This window comes from Osmerus mordax, chromosome 2, assembly GCF_038355195.1.
Source record: "Osmerus mordax isolate fOsmMor3 chromosome 2, fOsmMor3.pri, whole genome shotgun sequence".
Classification (NCBI taxonomy): domain Eukaryota; kingdom Metazoa; phylum Chordata; class Actinopteri; order Osmeriformes; family Osmeridae; genus Osmerus; species Osmerus mordax.
The window spans coordinates 23,551,497-23,572,742 of record NC_090051.1 but is presented as its reverse complement, the minus strand read 5'-3'; the positions used below and the strand labels follow the sequence as shown (position 1 = coordinate 23,572,742).

Sequence of the window (21,246 nt, the reverse complement as noted above, 5' to 3'; positions counted from 1 at the left end):
TCAAATAATTCAATATTACATAGTACCATCATCATCGAACATTACAAACACCCCCCAAAACGTAATACCATTATTTGCTTATTCACTGCTAAAGTGAGGTGTTTGTACAGTATTTTCAAGCCTAAACCAGCTGGATGGTTCCTGGCTTACCGGGACTCCACTGGGCCCAGAGCGCCCTCTCTCCCCAGACATCCCGGTGGGGCCCTGGGGTGGAGAACACATCATCACTACCAGAACACCAGCACACCAACACATGCACAGGAACAACACACTCAAGTAAAGTGTGGAGGATTTTTTATTTAAGGGAATTGAAAGTTGATGTCCAGAATTGTCTACGCTCTGCGACGACGGCACCTCACAAACAGAAGGTAATGGAAGTCCAAATCTCTTATATTCATATTTATTAACAAACAGTGGAAAGGTGGAAATCCAGATCTTCTGACAGCTTTCTGTTACGATACTGTAGCTTATTTTGTTGTAAAACGACAATTCAGTCCTTTAATGCTGGCAGTCATGCATGTACATGTAAAGTCAGGCATGTCAATCTTCCATTGTATCTGTACATGTTACAAGCATGACTTGTCTCTCACCATAGGGCCCGGTGCTCCCATAGGACCTGTGGGGCCTGTAGCGCCCTGAGGATCACACACACACACACACACACACACAGACACACACACACACACACACACAGGCACAAGCTTAGTCTTGTGTATCAGCAGCTCAAATGTATATACATTCCGTAATTAAAAATGAAGGTATTCTTGTTTAAATACGTATATAAACATATGGAGGCTAAGATCTAGTTAATTCTGTTGTTGATTTCTGTTTTTACCTTTGATCCAACCACTCCAGTTTCACCTTTCAGACCGATGGGACCTAAATGACCCTGAAGAAGGAGACACAGTCCTCAGGCAGTGATCCATACTATTCTATACAATTCTGATGGCATTTGTAATTTGTGTACAATACTTCATTCAGTAGCCACATGTTAGGGTTCAGTACAGACAGATATAGAAATGATCCTTCAGACACACTGTTGCCTGGTGTTATCCAGCTGTCTGGAGGGTTACTTACCCTGTGACCTTTCAACCCAGGAGGCCCGGGGGTGCCTGGGAACCCTCGAGCGCCCTAAAATCCACCACAGAGAATTGATCAGATTTATAGAAGCTGTACACAGAATCTGTTCATAGCGTTTTACACAGTAAAACACAACTGTGTCCTGTACATGAGAAGCAGTTGATAGGTTCATAATACCATGCCTCGGATGTGATCATGTTACGTCATTCAACAGAATCTGTTCAGAGATGTTCACGTGTTTCTCCTTACCGCTGACCCTGGGAATCCCATCTCTCCTGAATTTCCTGGTTTTCCTGATTCTCCCTAGGTAGAAGCACATGAGACATGGACCCATTAACACATCCTCCAGGGCCTAGCAGCTGGAGGAGAAGCTCCAACTATCCTCCAGGTATGATCATCAATACAGTCGCTTATTGCCTCCCCGAGGGCTGAGGATTAATGGCTACCCCATTATACAACATGCACTCATACGTCACACACGTTCGTTTTGAGATTGTTTTGTTTATGTTGAAAACAGGATCACACGTGACTCACATCTTCTCCTGGCTTCCCTGGCGGGCCCTCGATTCCTCGCGGCCCAGCCGAACCCTGCAGCACACGACATGATTACGAGTCAAATCAGAACACGCACACCACAATCACCTGAACAGCTTTCCCCACACGTCACCGTCTCACACATGTGACTAGTGCAGCTGGGTGTGTTTGTAAGTGGCAGGTGAATGTCGTACCATCGGCCCATTATCCCCAACTTCTCCATGTGGGCCTGGTGGTCCAGGGTGACCCTGTGTTAGAGGGAGGGAGGAGCGAAGGGGAGGGAAACCTTGATGAGAGACTGATGCTTGCTTCAATAGATTATGAAATAATCACAAGCAGACTGGAAGTCGGTGGTGATGAGTTTCTACTTACAGCCGGCCCGTTAGGCCCCACAGGGCCTCTGGGACCTGCTTCTCCCTGAAACACAGTTCATGATCAACAGCAAAGTTTACCAGAGGGCTCAATAAACCTCTATCAAAAATTCCAACATTTCCAAATTTCCATTTTTGCCAAAATATATTTCCATAAAAGTGAATTAACTACAAGCCTTGATTGAGGTCTAAACAGGTAAACGATCTGCTGTGTCACCCTACCGTACTGCAGGATGGATATCTGCTGCCTAACTTACCCTGGTTCCTGGCACCATGGCCATCTGGCCAGCTGATTTTTCATCGAAGCCTCCTGCCATCTGAGCACCCAGACCCTGGTGGAAACAGAAAGGCCTCACATCAAAACAAACCTTCATGTGCCCCATGATGGGACGTGACCCGACAAATTAGAATGATTGAGGTAAATGCAACACGAGAACATTTTGAATTGTATATTGAAGATCACAGATCCCGGTTGACTTCAGCCCTCTTGTGAGATTAAGATCCACCAAAGGAATTAAATGAAGGAGAGCTTGGCGGTGGGTGTGCTCACCCCTGGGTGTGTCTGGTGTCCTGGAGGGCCTGACTCCCCTGGGTTCCCCGGCACCCCGGGCTCTCCATCGTACCCCGGGGGCCCTCGCAGACCCTGGGCGAGACAGGAGGATGCAGCATGTTACCCTGAGCAAGGGAAGAGGCCCCAGGTACCGTGCTCATCCTGATCCTGGATGCTGCGGTACGTAGGCTAGCGCCATCACTCACAACGACCGCTGAACCATTATTACAAATATATACACAACATAGCTCTGTTTCCCTTACTATGAGAAGTTATTCCATCAGAGTGGATTTGCTCATTTGAATGATTAGCTGAACAGAAAACGCTTCATTGAATTGATGTTGTGAGTAATGTATGTATGAGACGAACCAGGTACGTATGGCAAAATGCATCATGTAGGAAAGGGTTACTTTTGTCCCTGGAAATAAGTCCCCTAGTGGATTCCACATCTTAGTCACACATCTTAACACATGCGTGTTTATTTATGAACTTGCCTGCTGAATTCAAGATACAAGCATGCAAAATTATTCAATTTCAGGGTTTGCTGTATGCTGTGCAGATCTGTCTTCCTTGAATTTAAAACATAATCTGTTGTTTAACATTATGGAAAAAACTTTATTATAAAAAACACGTCAAAATGGATAATATTCAGCACATAATACAATTTAAATATGATATATAATACATACATAATATAAGTATTATTTAATACTACTTATACTGGAGGGATTAGGGACAGATGTGTCATGACTCACAGGTCTTCCTTTGTGTCCTCGATCTCCTCTGTATCCCGAAGAGCCAGGAGGACCCTGGGAGAAACATCAACAACACCAGGTCACAAGGCTTTCTTTAGCATTTGTTATAGAACTACCAGGGATGTTCCTGCAGGTTGAAGTAAGTCAGGTGCTGTGGAGAGTATTCAGTGTTGCATCCATGAGGTGAACCGATAGGTAACTGTGCCATCTAGTGTCCACATGCATCCTCCACTACTGTACAGCTCAGATATCTCACAACAATGCACACAAAAGATGCATGTGTAGTTGTCTTTGTACACTTAAAGCGTGAAATATTCTACTCCACAATCTTACCATCGGTCCAGGACGACCTCTTATTCCAGTCACCTGTAAACAAAATTGGGGATTAGTCCTTGCTAAATAGATGACACTTTGAAAGTAAATTGTTCAGAATCAAGTTTTTTATGTAATGTTTATATTAATATTCAGCAGGACAAAGGGGATACGTACTAATGGAACATCTCCAGGCTCTCCCTTCTGACCCTGAAAAGGTAAGTTGAAGGAAATTAGTCCCTAAAACCCAAATTCTTTCCTCTAACACAGAACTGCTGAATATGCATCAGGGTTACGGCACACTTACCTTGTAAACTTTGCCATCTGAAAGCAAAACGACAAACCAAAGATGAGTGAATAAGTAAATGGTTCACTTTGCATCTCCTGCAGTACTTCCTGACAGAAGCGGGGATATTTAGTTGATACCAAATTTTTAAGACACATTCCTCAAGTTGAGTTAATGCTGCTAGACCAGGGGCATAGGTTTCATTGTACTTTTCAAAAACAGCAAATCTGCCCCCTTCCCTCCCCCACATACCCTCCATAGAGAAAATTAACTATTACAAATGAATCCTCAGTTTGTAAAAGCTATCCCACCCACATCTGAACCCCCCCCCCTCCTCCGTCTTCTCCAGGGGCAGAGACTCACCAGGCCGGCCGTTCCCGCTGATGTCGGGCGAGCCTCCGCTTTGGCAGACAGGACAGCACTCCCCCTCTGGGATGGTCACCTGCTCACAGTTGGACAGCTCGTCACACTGGACCTCGTCACACAGCACCGAGCCACTGTCACACACGCAGATCCTGCATGGCTCCGGCTTCCAGATGTCCCTGTTGGTGTACACCTGGCCGTCCACCGTGCAGCTCACGCCATCTCCTGACGGGGAGGAGGAGGGACATGTCAGACACGCCACACTCTGGGACTGGACAAGCACTTGCTTAAGTCTGTTCTATGCTCTCCTACTGGTAGAGGAAACATAGATGGGTACTTTGTGATTTTGAAGTTAAGATACACAGCAAGACACATGAAACACAGTCGAGGACATTCTCTAAGTTTTAACAGGAGCGTGAATCAATAACAGGGAAACGTGACGGGACATTTTACTGGATAATGTGAACCACATGCCCATAATTTTTCTGGAGAAAATCTGTTTAACAACAGGGGAAAAGGGATTGTGGAAAAGGTGAAACTTGGTTGCCGTAAAGTCTCCCGCTGATAGACATGAGCTCATTTCCTGCAGACATGACACCTTAAAACCCTTACTCAACTGAAGAAACAGAATGAAAGAAGAAAAAAACATCCACCAACAAACAAAATCTTTTCCATAGAAGATAGAACCCCAAAAATATGAGTATAAATTCAGATTTTATAGAGGTCTCCGATGCATGCCTCATTTGTTTCGTTTCTCGACCGAATAGACCAAATAAAACAAATACAATGAATGCACTATAAGGCACCTTTTAACAAAACCACAACAAATCAACCAAGTTCATTAAAAAGAAAGAGTGATTTAATTGTGCCGGGAGATTTTTTACAGAATTGTTTGTATAAAGGGGGGTGTAGTTCCCTGATCTCCAGGGCGAGGTTATTCAGAGGGCTTCACTTTTTCCTCGTGTAAACACCAGGTGGCACTCATGAGCTTCACAGGTAGCCATTAAACCTGTGCTTGGACAGGTACCCTTTCAGTCCTCATCCTAGAGAAGATGGTCAACCATTATCCAATTGTATTCATTTCAGTATTCACAAAGTGAAAACAAAAGACAAACTTTTCAGTACTGTCCAATCAGTCAAGCGTGTGCTAGCTGTCCTCTCTTTCTGGGACATGGATCAAACAAATCAGAATCCGTCCAGATAAGCATGAGGCCAGGGGCAGGATGTTCTTGAGATCATAAATCATGTATTAGCAAGCCTTAACAGGAGGAACTGGCCACGCACAAGAGGGAGCAGCAGGATTATTGAGGCTGGCTATTCAGAGGATACTGGATAATAACATATGTGGTCACAGTGCAGGTATTTCCCCACAGTGTGGTTAACTGTCTGTGGTCCTGAGTCATGACACACACACAAACCTGTATTGTACAGTACACACAAACCTGTATTGTACAGTACACACACATAAACCTGTATTGTACAGTACACACACACAAACCTGTATTGTACAGTACACACAAACACACTTATTTATTTTTTTATTATCACACATGCATGGATTGTACGTGCGCTCACACACACACTGAAGACCTGCCTCCTCTCTGTGTTTGTCGGCTGTGAGGAGACCAACGAGAGATGACCTCATGACCCCTAGCAGGCTTCACTACAGCCTTCAGCATTCTTTATCTCTGGACCTCCATGGTCGCAGCAGCTGGGTTGGCTGTGTGTCTGTGTGTGTGTGTTTTAAGAGGGAGAGAGAGTGTGTGTTTTACAATCCAGAGGAGATACACCCTGAACTAAGAAAGCTTTGTCATTGTTCTATTGACCGTTAAAATATTTGATAACCCAAAACACCAGTCCCAGTTCACTGAAAGGATAGCTACTCAGTCTCTCTGCAGGCTGGCATTCATATCTCAAACACGGACATTGTTTACATTTTTGGGACGTTTTCATCCAAGACAGGAAAGGCTCTGACAGTGTTTACTATGCTACAGTGAGAATGTACATTTGGTACCAATTAATCTTTACAACATTGCTTACAGGCAGAGCAAACATACATCCACACATGTTTTTCATAGGACAAACATGTTTTTGCTGTACCCATGAACCACGTAACTAATATGGACTGAATAAGGCCCAGATATGATGTGACTCCAGTCCTCATCGTTTCTCTAATGTTGAGGATCTCTACTCTGCCTGCAGGGTCCAGAATCTGCAAGGCCCAGTTCTGCTGGGTCAGCTCATCAGAGGAAAGGAACACCAGTCAGACTGAGACAGACACGATACAAGGGAAGGTCCAGCCAAGTTGCTAACTGCAGAAGTGGTACCCTTTTTACTCTTGAGGGTTTGAGGGTGAAAGAGAGATAAGTGTGGTTGGTTTGCTGGGGAAGAGGAGGCTCCTCCCCCTCTCAGCTTGATGCATCACAGGCTCTGTACTGGCAGACGCTGTAAAAAGTGCTAGCTCGTCCCGCTTAGTCTAAGTCTAACGATGAAAAAGCAGGCAGCCTTTGAGGAGTCCAGCTGATGTTCATTTTCCACTCATCCTCCTAGTCTGCCAGTCCGAGGGCAGACGGTTTCCCTTTCCTGCTCTAGAACATGGTTTCTGATGACTCAACATGAGAGAATGTCTGGGAGACTTTGTCTTCGCACCACAGGCTCGGAGGATGAGAGATAGCAGGGATCAGCAGCGTCCGCAATGGAACCATGCCTCACGTGTGGGCCTCAGTCCTTGTGAACATACTGGAGGAAAGTACAGAATTGTCTCAAATATAATGTATCTGGCAGATGTAGACAAGGGGGGGGGGCGAGGGCTTAAAAAAGAAAACTTTATAGATTTTCCCTGGCTAATGTGGAAATACTCAGAACGTGCTGTGTTGGGGAGCAAGGCAATGCAGCCAGAAGTCTAGAGGTTAGAAATGACCTCATGGAAACAATGAGTCACTTAAACAGAACTCTCTTCTGCAACTCTCCCCCCCTCTACCTCCCTCTCCCTCCCTCTCTCCCCCTCTCTCCCCCCTCTCTCCCCCCTCTCTCCCCCTCTCTCCCCCTCTCCCCCCTCTCTCTCTCCCATGCAACTTTCCTCTCACTTTCTTTTCCTCTTCCTAAGCTACAACAGTCCCTGCCAAATCAAATCCACAACTGAAAGCCATTAACTGATTTGGAGAGAACATTTGTTATAAAGTAAGAATGGGACGTTCTCGAGACCAGTGTCATGGGTCCAGCACTAGAACTTTCTGTTCGTGTCGTCGTTTCCTTAAAGAGCCGTTCCAACACAGACACCGGAGGGTCCTGAAGGCCTGCGTGGGTCTAACAAGGGACCAAGTCTGTTTGGTAGGAAGACGTTTGGTAGGAAGACGTTTGGTAGGAAGACGTTTGGTTGGCCGTGCAGAAGACTTGCAGCTGCTGAGTGGGAGTTGGGAGCAGCTGTGCGTTTCTGCTTCAGAACCTCTGGTGTCAGACCAGACATACATTTACAGACACCAACTGACACATGACCCTTCTTGTAGTTTAACTGATGAAGCTGTCTGGGATTCGCTGTTACTCACAAACAACCGACACTGTATTTTTGGTGTCACCCTGGAAAGGAGTCAAACACATCTTTATTGGTAATTTGACCATGGAGTGTTGAAAACTTCAAAGTGTGTTTACACCCTCTTATTATCTCTCTGCCCTCTGTGACCAAACAAGCTTCTCCTCTTAAAAGAAAAGCTTATAAACATTTTATTTTACTTTCCAAAAACACCCTTTCATATTCCAGAGCTGTGATCAATTGCATTAGGGATCGCAGTCAAACTGAGGTGGAACGTTCCCACCCTGCTCGTTCGGACACGCTCCTCACCTATGCCTCCACAAACAGCTCTGTATCTCCAGGGTGTGGAAGGAAGCCTGGCCAGGAGAGTTCACATGAATAAGGAGCTCCAGATTACATGTTTAGGCTTCTGCTTCAAGAGCTTGTCTACCATGGGGCTTCCTTTAAAGACAAATGACCCACATGAGTTCCTCCCACTCAGTTTAGCCTGGAAGAAGGACTGTGGTCAACTGAAATTACCCAGAATCCTGCTCTTCTCTGCTGACTGACCCCTGGTTTTTCACTGCCTTCATTCTGCCAGACTGGCCTCTGGTCACCAGCTGTGGAGACCATCGATCCCCAGGGTCACTTTCATTCTGGTTCTATTACTAAAAAACCTTTACTTTATTCTGTTTGTTTATTTATTTATACATTCAGAAGTGTATAGGTAACTGCAAGTCAAGAAACCAACTTGTGCTAGACAAACTAGACTGAGACTGATGATGAAATATGAGAGTTGTAGTAATCAAGCAGGGCTGGCAGTGTATTACTGAGGAAGATATTTTCCAGCTCTTGTCATACTTGAGGATTAAAAATGCATCTCACAGAATGCTGCCACGTGAAGTGTCCCAGTCTGGCAATAATGTGTGTCTGGATTGTAAATATGATCTATTCAATATTTGAAATCCTTACTTCAGCATGATAGACTAAAAGCAGTCTGTTTAGTGAAGCAACACAGTCTCCACACGTGTCTTAACTCACCCTATGTAAAACATGCTGATCCAGTTAGGCTTGAGTCATTTAAAGCCTTTATGAAAACACTTCAAAGTTGGGCCTGCAGTTTTCCCCGACTCTCTAACTTTAAGAGGCCCAGAGCATATCACAAACACTAATGTGCCGCAATGTTTGAGACACTTTTCCTTTTTCAATTTTTTTCTTTTTTTTTCTTTACATCTCGATATTATAGTAGAGATGACAGTAAGAACCTTCTCATTCGGTAGTGCAGTGTCTTCTGAGGATGTGGTTTCTCGTGCGGAGGCACCTGGGTTACCCAACAGCTTCACATGGTTTGTGTTTTCTACGCATTTTCACTTTTAGATAAATTACAGTCTTTAGACCACAAAGCCAAAGCCATGTTTAACCTATAATATATAATTTTCTCAGCCATAACACACTTGGTACATAAACACTAGCATAATGAAGACAAGATCAAAGCAGATCTGCTCATCCCTTAAACCTGTGCTCATAGTTTTTGTTTTATGACTATAATCAATTCTCATTTAATCACAAAGTGATCTTAATGACATCTTACACTCTGGTGCTTTTCATTACTGAAAATATCCTAACCATGAGAGTCTACAGGTCACCTGTGGTCACAGGTTAGAGACATGGTGACTTTTGATCTACTGTATTAGGATGGGAAACATTCAGCCATTTTGGATCAGAACTTATAAGCTCTTAGTGTTTCAGGTATCATGAAAACAATGTACAGGAGGGTGCAGTTTCATGATCCAAGTGTGGTTTTAAAATGTACACAGTGAGGTGTAGATTGCCGCATTCTCAAAACATAAATGTGTAGGTGGCCAAAGCTTTTATTACTGCCTTTGCTGGAGTAATCCAGTACAATCCTGCCGTTGCAATGGCACAGTACAGGCCAGGTAATATTTTTTGGATCCACATTGCCTGTGTGAGTAAGAATAGAAAGTATTAAAACATAAGATTATTTTCTTCTCTGGCGTGAACATAACCATGGGTACGCAAGATAGTATAGAGAAAAAGAAAAGCTCGCAATATTTGGCTTCCTAGGTGGATCTGTTAGATTTGCAACCCTAACTTACAGTGTCCTGGCCAACCGTCAAACATGTGGCTTTCATATCCTCTCAGGTTGTGTCCACAGCGCTCGGATCAAACCAAGCTAAACAGGGAGACACGCTCACGGCCTGGGAGCACTCTGTAACGCTGCATGTCTGGTTCCTTTGCACACCCCCCCGGCCTCACCGTTCAGACCCCCGCATGCTCCTCTCAGAAGGCGTCCTCGGTTGATCCTCAGGTGACGAAATGGAAGGTAAGAATAAACACTGTGAACAACTGAACGTTCTTTTATTTTGTGTCTGCGGCACAACCTTTTGATACCGAGAAAAAAAACACGTCTTCATCCTATTAAAACACCTCGTCATCTGGTCATGATGTGTGATATAAAGCCAGATGTACGACCATCAAAACACAGACAAATCAAAAGACAGTGTGACTCCTTCACATTGCTATATTCAACACACCGAGCCATACCATCTACACCTTCTCCAACACCAACACCTTTCGCAGCCTAAACAGTCAATACTTGTCTTTCTTTCGTAACTTGAATTTGTCTTAGTAACTATTTAAAGCACATTTTCTTTTTATGTGAAGCGAGAGCAGGTATCCTGCCATGTCTGAATCGCAGGAAACGTTCACATTGAAGTTAAACATTCCAGTTGAGCAGAACTACCCTTTTAACATATACAGCAGGTCACGACACCCTGCTGTTTCACATCAGCTAAGTGCATGTCCAGATGTGGGAAGATAAACTATGTTCCTGCCGTCCGAGCAACCTGGACCAACACTCTCCCCCACACACCACACATGATGTCACTGAACCACACAGGGAAGAAATGCAATGGAATGTATTGATTTAAACCATAACTTGTATAATTTATGTTTCATATAGAAACTGTTATAACCGATGTCTGAGACTGTATGTTCTAATGATAAGAGGTGAAGCAATATCCACATCGAACAAGTCTGAACAAAGTTACTTGAAGGAGGAAAGATATTTCTCATTATGCCATGTAGGAAGAAACTCATTTCCTCACTTCCATTCTACCAAAGCAAAAGGAGTACTCTGGTTTTACAAATCTTTGTGAAGAACTGGCTTTATCCACATACTCCAATATAAGTCCATACCATAATCATTCTTTAAGGGGGGAAACTAGGATTTTTTTAAAGAGGTATCCTATTGATGTTATCCAGAACATTCCCAAGGCTAGTCGAATATACTGCCACCACATTCTACTTGAACCCATGACCCAGTCTAAACCAGTCTGAACCAGTTTGACCATTTGACCTTCACCTCTTTTTCATTCCTTTAGAGTAGTGTTTCTCAACCTGCATGTTCTAGATGTTTCTCTGCTCCAGCACACTTGATTCTAATGAATCTTCATTATCAGGCTTCTGCTGAGCTTCATAATGACCCGTTCATTAGAATCAGCTGTGTTGGAGCAGGGAAACATCTAGAACATGCAGGACAGTGGGTCCCGAGGACCAGAGTTGAGAAACACTGCTTTAGAGTATGTGCATCATCCTCTCACTCTCACACCCTCACACTCTCTCTCGCACTCCCACGCATTCCCTCACTCTCTCACTCTATGTGTCTCTCTCTGCCTCTCACTCTCTCTCACTCTATGTGTCTCTCTCTCTCTCTCTCTCTCTCTCTCTCTGTCTCTCTCACTCACTCTCTCTCTGTCTCTCTGCTTCTCACTCTCTATATGTCTCTAGCTGCCCCTCACTCTCTCTGTGTCACTCTCTCTTCCTCTCACTCTGCCTCTCACTCTCTTTTTGTCTCTCTCACTCTGTGTCTCTCTCTCTGCGTCTCACTCTTTCTACCTATCACTCTCTCTCACTCTCTCTCTTTGCCTCTCTCTCTCTGCGTCTCGCTCACTCTCTGTCTCTCTCTACATCTCACTCTTTCTGCCTCTCACTCTCTCTCACTCTCTCTCTTTGCCTCTCTCTGCGTCTCTCTCACTCTCTGTCTCTCTCTCTACATCTCACTCTTTCTGCCTCTCACTCTCTCTCACTCTCTGTCTCTGTGTGTCTCTCTGTCTGCTCCTCTTCTCCATATCATCTGTTTCTATATTCCACATCCTTTTTATCTCATCTCTTCACCCTCTCCTCTCATAATCCTTCATCTCCATTTCCCTCTCTCTTCCTTTTCTCTCTGTTTCTGTCCCTCTCTCATCCCTCCCTGTTCTCTCTGTGAGGTGATCCTATACCTTGATGAGGCGCTACAGCTGTCCGTCTGTGCTGCCTGCAGTGCAGCCTGGAGCAGGGAGCGGCACCAGAACATCCAGGGTGCAGGGGCATACATATTGACACATTTGCACATTGTGTAGAGTCCTATGCCTGCTGCTTTGACCATGTTCATCTCTTACTCTTGAACACAGAACAAAAGGTTAAAAGTCAGAAAAATATCTAGTTTTGTATTTGAGGCCCAATTATACTACATATGTAGAGTATGAGTTTAAAGACCCATAAATATAGAATATGATTTGTGTGGTCCTCAGTGGTAAAACGACAACCTGAATTCCTTCTACTGTAGATTGACATGCATCCCTCTTGTTGGGGTCCAGGCTATGGTTTTTGTGCTATACAACAGGCATTGATAGTGAATTCAGGGCTTTGATAACATTACACTTTGTGAGAAGTAAAACTAATATCAACAAACATTCAGCTAACCTTCTGCTAACCCAAAACTCAACCCAGTGTGAGATGGGGTTCTGTGGGGCTGTGTGTCAAACACAAACCCATTACAAGGCCCCCTCTGGCTCAAGGTGACATCATTCTAAAAGCATCAGGGACTGACAACGATTTATCACTTTCTTTTTATTACAGAATGACCCCTTGGAAGTTTAGTGCGTCCTATATCTCTGTCAAACCAAGACAGACAGAAAGGGCGATCAAAAGGCCATGTCCGACATGCATGACTTGAATAATGAATGAATAATGCTTCTTAAAATGCAGAGGATTAATGCTCAAATATATACACCATCCAACGATGTACAGCGTTTCATGGGTTAACAAGCAACCTCATAGAGAAAGCAAGGATGTAAAAAAGAGAATTAGACAACGGCGCTGGTTTCTGTGCAGCATGGACAATACTGAATACTTTCTGAATCGACTTGGGGAAGGACTGAATGCCAAATGAAGGGATTCATTCTTGGCAGCTTTGCTGCAGTTTGTTTACCCCGGCCACGCCCAGCAGCATATTTTCTGTCCATGTCATCACCAGCTGTAAGAGCTTGGACGCGGAGGTGCTGGGAGCCCTTCTGAAATCAGGCTGGGATTCTTTTTCCGATCAGGAAAAAATAGTATCATTACTTTTAAAGACAGAGTTCAACTTAATAGAACACTTGACCTGTTTGGAGACATCAGAGATGTTTCTGACTGCAGCAGACGACACTGATTCAAGTCTGAATGATAGTTTTTGATTAAAAAATAATATATATATATTTTTTTACTCATGAAACAAATTCCCATATGATGACATGTTACTTTTGCACATATTTAACAGAGAAATGTGGCTTGTCCAATTTCCACTGGTATCTTTAAACACAGATAGACCCCTTCTACAACACAAGTGCACTTTTTAACAAGGAGCTGCAGTATAAATCCAAACTAAATGTGTGTCTCCTGAAGGATTCACTAAAAACCAGTGAGGTTCACAGCCCAAACCCAGAGACCAAACACAGCCTTGTCCAGAGGACATTCCATCATGACAGTGTTTCCTGTGCCGGGGAGAGTCTATGAGAGGGCCTGCTCTTCATGACATATGCTGCACAGAGACGCCCTCCTGTACATCTCCCACCCCTTCTCAACTCTCCTCCTTTACTCATACTTTTTCTTCCTGTTCCTCCATCTCTCCCCCCTCGCCTCCTAACCTCCCTAACCTCATTTCTGCATGACCGAATCTGGAGGGGAAAACACTGAATCACTTTCTGCATGCCCAGGAAACACATTCATCCTACTGCATACATACGTACATACATACATACATACATACATACATACATACATACATACATACATACATACATACATACATACATACATACATATCTACTGCTCACTGCCCTCGTTGAGTCTGAGGAAATACAGATCTGAATGACACAAAATCAACGGTACAGCCGAGTGAAAAATATCCAAATGTTTGTTACAGCACATCATGCATGGTACATTAAGAAAAGCGCCAGTGAAAAAGGCAAACTGTTTATTTTCAAAGGTCATTTAGCACACTGTAGCATTGTTTAACCAAGACAACACGTGTGGCCTACTTTAGCCCATTATCACATGTTCACACCACAAATGGCAACATTTTATTTCAGTCAGTTGTCAGAGGCAACTTGAATCTAAACAATTCATTATGCTTGCCAGATGACATAAGATTCATCTTTTTGCCACATTATTTTAGGACAGAGGTCTAATGTCATTACAAATGTTCCTTCAAATGGAGAGGATAGCTTTGACTCAACCTCAGTGATTACCCTGAACTGAATCTATGAAAGAGTGGGACCACAACATCAGCTGGGAATGGCCCCTGCAGGCATCACAGACGTTGAGCGTTAAATGTTGAAGCTCTCCCACCAGTCTACATCAAACCCCTCACAGGATACTGCAGCAATGGTTCCATTTGGTCAAATTATCCAATTCAGTTGGTTGCCATGACTCACTGCAAGAATTAGCAGATATTTCCACATCCCCTTGGTCATGTGTGATGTGGATGGTGTTTGGGCGGGAAGGCGACCATGAAAACAGGCCAACTTTGTGCTGAAAGAATGCCCTCCTCTGTCTGAATGTTTATTTCAACTCTGGCCTTCTTTTTTCAGGCAACCACATTGTCATTGTAATATGCTGAACATTTTTAAGATGTAGTAGGAATCTGTAGTAGGAGTCAATTGAATGTTGTAAGCACATGCATTTCCTAATGCATCTTCATAGCTTACATCTCCATACTGTAGCTAGCTTTCCATTCATTCAGTCATTTTGTTAAACTGTATACAATTTTAGTATTCACACCAGTCAAAAGACGACTATCTAAAGTACTATAGTAACTATAGATATCAACTTGAATCCTTTATCATTTAATATTGCTGAAAGCTAATCAACCTCAGCATTACTAATTATTACTAATTATCTTTACCAGTTCTAGGAAAGTCCATGTCAACTCTCTCTCAATGAATCTGCATTGAGTCCTGCTCCAGCACTGCTTTTTCAAAAAGTTTGTTTGAAAATGTTCCAACCTTTGGAAACTTTTTCTTTTTAAGTTTTAATTTCTTTTTTGGAAGAAATAAAATGCCTCCTTTTGAACTATTTTTTTTCAAAAATAATTTCCCAACCTTTTGAACTTTTTTTTGTGTCAAGCCAAGCCAAGTGCCTTGCTTTAAAATGTAAGATGCAGAAAGTACATGTATTAAGGTGTAAAAATGTAAGGGGTGAAAGTAAATAGTTCTAATAAATGGTTAAGTAAAGTACTGATACCAGAAAAATCTAGCTAAGTAGAGTAATAAAGTATTTGTACTTTGTTACTTCCCATCTCTGCTGCTGGTATTGGGCTTCAGTGAGTCTCAACAATATTCATCTGAGAACGTGAAAGGTGTTTCTGTGCTATGAAAGAACAGTCAAATTAATGTTCAGTTTTTCTGTTCACCAAGGGTGCTGTGTTCTGTCATGTGGGCTGCAGAGAGGGCTTAAAAAGACCCCAGACACCAAAGAGCAGGAAACCAAGTATTGACAGTACTCCAGGGAATTCCTGAATGCTCTGAATATATTCTAATCTACTTAAGAGGAACTTCCGATAAGGCCAACACATGCCAGAAGAGGAGTATGGTAAGCCTTGCTGTTCTCACATGCAGACACAAAGCAGCACAGTAACACATTCCCTCATCATCATCCTGTGGTTGTACCAGTGAAACAGGTGCATACAATAAACATAAAAGTGGCAGCAGTCTTTAAATATAACATGTACAATTCTAACAATTCCTAATAATTCTAAACAATACTGTACACTATATAATAGGAGAGTGCAGTTTTGTTTGGCCCTGTCACACTAGAGAAGACCCACCTCTACAAAAACACCTATAGCCATGTAGGTCATCACAGGAACACCAACATGCAGTCAATCAGCTGTCCAATAAACTGCCAAGAACCTAAACATAACTAAGGCCACATTGTGGCATGTAGTCACCCACTAAAGTCTGAACAGAAAGAAACCATAACCTTAACTACTGAGCCAAGCATAGAATTTGGGTTTGTCCTGGCCACAAGATGTCAAGACAGCCTTCCTTTGGCTCACAGGCGGCACAAAGACCCTTTAATGGTATACCAAGCTTCAGGAATAGTCTTTAAGATACAGTATACTGGCTTGAAGGAATTATTCTACAGTAGTTCAACTTCAATCTTACAGCATATGCTAATGAGCATGGGTATGGTTTCCCTGACTCATCCCTGTGCCTGAAGCCATGAGTCTAAAAGAGCTACCTTAACAGGACATAACTTCTCCTGAAACTGACATCCAGTATTTAAAGCAGTTACTCCAGTCTATAAAATGGTCACCAAGGGACGGGCGGAAAACAGTGTCAGAGAGAGAGAGCTCAGTGTATTAAAACCTGCCAACCGACTGTGAATTAACTCTCGAGGGCAAAAGTACTTCAGTTCTCAATTGCAAAAAAACAAAACAAAAATGCAACCAGCTGTGTAAATATTCAAAGAAACAGTAAAGGCAACTTGGGAAGAAAAGAGAGTGTTGGCCAGGGGCCCGCTGTACGCGTCCGTGGACGAGGCATGTGTTTCTGGATGCATCCTGTCATCTGAGGCTGTCGCCCCGGACAGGCTGACTGGATCACAGAGCACATTCAGGGAAGTGCCACTCAAGACAGGGAAACACACGGACGCTTTAATTGTACGCTTTCAAAATAGACGGTTAGTTTACCTTCTGACAGAGGAGGCACAGGGGACATTGGATTTCCCACAGACCACAACACTGTTACCTAGAAAACCCACAAGACTCACACATTACCAGCAGAGCTGTACATGCTGAGTCTCACATCAGCAATACAACATCCTCCCCTTACTCTTTTGAGGCCAAACCTTGTTTTAATATTTTCCAAATCCAGCCAAAGCAACTATTTCAACATCTGGAAGTCATCCCCCTACCCCTTCTCTCCATTTGCTGACTGCCATCATTTGGTTTATAAGTAGTTCCCATGGAGCAGACATCATGACTGTGAGCCATGTTTAACAATCCATCAGCTCCATCATCTGTGCCCTTCAGTCACGGAGGCGAGCCACAGTACTTTACCACTTTAAGACAACTGATAACATAACTGACTAGTCCCACTTCTGAAACGTAATGGAGGATTTTCTGGGAGTTGTAACTTCAGATAGATTCACTGAAAACGGTTAAATTGTGCTGGTCTTTTTTTCCTAGTTGGGAAGAAAGGAGGCATGTAATCAAGTCATAGAGCAAAAAATGCTGCATGTGGTTTTAATCAGACCTGGTTGGATTCACATGCTTGGTCATTTTAGGTTTGGTAGAAAACAGCCATTTTGTTGCAATGTTAGTGATGTGGCAACAACAACTGGAACCAATTTGCGAATTAAAATGACCTCATGTAGGTTTGTTGATTTGGAATAGCAGCTCTTTCAGGAGAACATGTTTGATGTGAGGGAGTGGGAGGTGTCTTAGAAACAGAAACTCTGTATATGAACTATGAGTATGTGTGCATAAAATACTATCTTACTGTAAAAAGGGTACTAAGGGACTGAACATTCAGTCCCTTTCTTGTAGCTATAGTGCTAAGTGACGTCTTTGAAGATGTTTTACCGTTGTGTCTATAGGCAGGGGTGTGTCCTAACACACACAGGCAACTTAAACCAACACACTCTCTCACACACATGCAACCGACACAATTTAACACAGTTTCTCGCTGCAAATGTTTTATGCACAAACTCTTGGCCACTCTTACTGGAGCCTGTGATCTGGTTCCAGTCTTTGCTTAATGTTCAACCCCAAGCCTTCCTCCAAATGTTCCACACATGTCTCTTGTCTCAGTGTCAGTGAGAGGTTAACTGTTATTCTTCTCAAAATGATGTTTTGTATACGTACATATCCAGAGTGCACGCCACAGACCGCTCATCTGATTTGTCATCCTTAGACACAGGAAAGGACCGAGCAAAACCCCTCTACAAGAAAACTCTTCACACATGTTCATACATGTGATATTCATCCAGTTCTGCACAATTCCAGTTAACATTTAGATTTCTAATATTTCCTCAAAACATGATTCAACCCATCAAATATTCACTCTGGACTTTTACCACAGATATTTGCCCAAAGCTTGTCCCCTCAGACATGTGGGCAGTATGAGAGAGAATTAACCTCAACAGGCCACAGTTTCTTGCCACAGCAATGTATTTTTTTCCCCTCTAGAAGAGATAAATATTACAGTTATGTTCCAACATCTTTGAGACAGAACGTCTGTTTGCAATTACCCAACTTTCATCAACATTCAACCACACTCATTTTGAAGTCACCATTTTCCATATAAAAATCTCAATTAAATGCAGTAACACTGGTAATTGTAGATGTGGGCATATACTGTGCTTACTCTGCTGAAAACCAAGCTTGGGTATTTTGACCATAAGTACAATTCTCAGAAAAAGTCTTCAGGATATTAAACTAAGGCATTGTGTCCCTGGGTCCATCTATAGTTTTAATGGTAATTCCATTACCCTTAATGATACATTAAATGGCACAAACACTCATTTAACAGCTAGTTTAATTGAGTTATTCACAGTAAAGATTCAATGTTCTGCTCTGGAGCTAATCTCAATGTTGAGTGGGAACATGAGTTCAGATCCCCTGTGCTTCATTTCAGATGGATGGATGTTGAAACCCTGGTCTTCACCAAGCAACAGAGGAAGCCAACCACTGACCCAGCAGGGATGGAACTCTGTTCAAATATGAGGCCAAGAACCTTCTCTGGAAGGTTACAAAAGTCTGAGCTACAACTCGCTAGTTTAAGAAGGTGACTGGGTTAAAGTGGGTCTACATGTTTGTGTTTCAAAGATATTAAGGATAATGTTTCAATAGTCTTCATAGGCCGTCTTGTTTCAGAAAAGTTAGAAGACTACAACAGTGCCAATCTTTAACCCCATTGTTCAGATTAGATAGATAATATAGGCATTCAAAAATCAATAAAAAATATATATAAATTACATAATCCAGTGGAAGTCTCGTACAAAACAGGCCTTAGAAAATCTCCAGTACACATTCAGAACCAGTAGGTGGCGGCATCTCTAATAATGCTGATAACATGTACTGGACGAATCATCTTATTACCGGTAAATCTAATGTTCATCAGTCATCCAAGAATAATTTCCTCCATCCAGGAGATAGTCTCCCATCTGGGAACAAACGGACTCAATCAACCAAAGGGCACTTTCCAGACAGTTTGAATAACCAGCTTCAGGCTCTGGGCTTATGACATCATATTTAAAACATGTGACATCAGAGCTGCTAAAACAACACAGCCTGGAATAATGAGACTCAGGTGTTCCGGCTCCAGGCAGACACGTTCTCCATTTGCTCAGAGGTCTTTAAAGCGGAGGACTTCATGACTACGTGAATGCACCCGCCCCCCCCCCCCCCCCCCCGCCCCCCCTCACTCCACATCTGCCTGGCATTAACATGCAAGCTGTGCTTCCTCAAAGACGCGCGAGCGCTTGTGTTGAAACCAGCTAGTGGAGAATGCAGCTGATTGAAAGAATACTAAAATGTTGGCAACACTTGTTGATGCTGAGGTAAGGAATAATGATATTACTTTACAATAACCAACCCCCCCCCTCCACTCCCTCTCCGGACTGGATTGTGGCTAGTACCTCTAAATGACTCTCAACAACCAACAGATGTTCACATCCTTCAACTCTGACTTAAATATCTAGATTGCCAATTTAAGATAATCCACACTTGAGTTCCTCTCATCTACTCTCAATCTCCACAAAGCCTGTAGGATTCTCAGACAGTCTGTTCCTGTCTGGTCCAATCAGACTATAAACAACTCAACATATTCCATGTCATAATTGTGCTTTCAGCTGCTATCAATTCCAGTTTAGAAGGCACAAGATAATAATTAATAGATCATTTTATCAAACGGTATGTGTCAGCATTTACTTCAATCCCAACACGCATTCAAAGTCCTCAGGAAGCAAACAGCTGGTGCTCTGCTATCTTGCTAAATGTACTGTAGAACTCAACTACACCTCCGTTAAGAATGAATTGTCACCCTAAATTGGTCCAACCACCTGGACCAAATTAGGTTCCACTGTACAGCAGCATGTCAAAACTGAACCCCAAACCAATTAAAGCAACTTAACTATCCAACAAGCTCATGTTAATGTTCAACACAGCATGTTCCCAGCACCCACACGCTTCAAACATCGGCAATTAAGTGTGAAAATCAACAGCAAATGAGGATACTCACCACTGGGATCGTCCTGGCATTTGACAAACAAAAGCTGAGCCACTGAGACCACCAGGAGAAGGAAAGTCCTTGAATGTACAAATCTCATCATGTCTATAAGAAAGACATGAGCCTTCCTTGTGTGCAAAGCAGGGGAAAAAAGGGATAAAAAATGATCAGGTTATCACTGCTATACCATGAAGACAGAGAGACTCTCTTGAAAGCAGCAAGCAGACCCAGCCCACTCGGTGCGAGTGCTTTTTTGTGTAGTTACAGCTTTAAATGAGAAGAATGCTGGCAACCCTAATTTTCCTCCCCCTTTTGTCAGCCCTCTCTCATAACCATCCACTCACAGGCATCTGTGTCTGTGTGAGAACTACACCCATGTTCACAAGTTCTATTCTCTAGCTGTTCTCAAGTATTTTTGACCGGGAACTAAACATCCAGAAGAAGAGTTAGGATGAACATGTAGAACAAAGAAAATCTTTGTTTGTTCTAAATGAACACTGTTTTCCCCCTCCCTGAAGTGGTTGCTAAGCAAGACCATAAACGTGCTCTTTTATTACCATCTTCAGGGCACCAAACTTAGCAGGAGCTGAAAGGCACTTTTTATTAGATAATTAAGGACAAGAATAGATTTTCTATCTGCTTGTCTTTGGTTCTGCGTGATGAGAGCTGAACTGTGTGACTTGACAGCACGAGCAAAGTTTGAAATAATTCCAGTTCTCAGATCTTTGCTGATAATCTGATTGATGTTTCAATGATATTAAATGGTTCCCATACTAAGACCATCTGTCTTTGTGTTGCCAGGTAAAGAGAGAAACTATTTTAAACAGCCACAATAAGATTTAGAGTGGACTGGAGGTTGTTATGCCTTCTCACATGGGAATAATTAAGACCATATTGCTATCAAAATGGTTTTAGGCACTGATATACTCA

At 42.9% G+C, this 21,246-nt stretch overlaps 1 protein-coding gene across 1 annotated transcript in view; it reads right to left on the bottom strand.

The window, feature by feature from the left end:
• col5a2a (collagen, type V, alpha 2a) overlaps positions 1-20,560 on the bottom strand; it is a 33,323-nt gene extending 12,763 nt beyond the window's left edge. Inside the window, exons 1-16 of the mRNA XM_067252133.1 lie at positions 20,329-20,560; positions 4,252-4,476; positions 3,910-3,926; positions 3,780-3,812; positions 3,624-3,656; positions 3,291-3,344; positions 2,536-2,628; positions 2,243-2,317; positions 1,987-2,031; positions 1,809-1,862; positions 1,615-1,668; positions 1,330-1,383; positions 1,078-1,131; positions 836-889; positions 591-635; positions 151-204 (exon numbers count right to left, since the gene is read on the bottom strand). Coding sequence (XP_067108234.1) covers positions 151-204; positions 591-635; positions 836-889; positions 1,078-1,131; positions 1,330-1,383; positions 1,615-1,668; positions 1,809-1,862; positions 1,987-2,031; positions 2,243-2,317; positions 2,536-2,628; positions 3,291-3,344; positions 3,624-3,656; positions 3,780-3,812; positions 3,910-3,926; positions 4,252-4,476; positions 20,329-20,419 — 1,035 coding nt within the window. The 5' untranslated portion in view covers positions 20,420-20,560. The remainder of the gene's footprint in view (positions 1-150; positions 205-590; positions 636-835; positions 890-1,077; positions 1,132-1,329; positions 1,384-1,614; positions 1,669-1,808; positions 1,863-1,986; positions 2,032-2,242; positions 2,318-2,535; positions 2,629-3,290; positions 3,345-3,623; positions 3,657-3,779; positions 3,813-3,909; positions 3,927-4,251; positions 4,477-20,328) is intronic.
• Between the last annotated feature and the right edge of the window lie 686 nt (positions 20,561-21,246).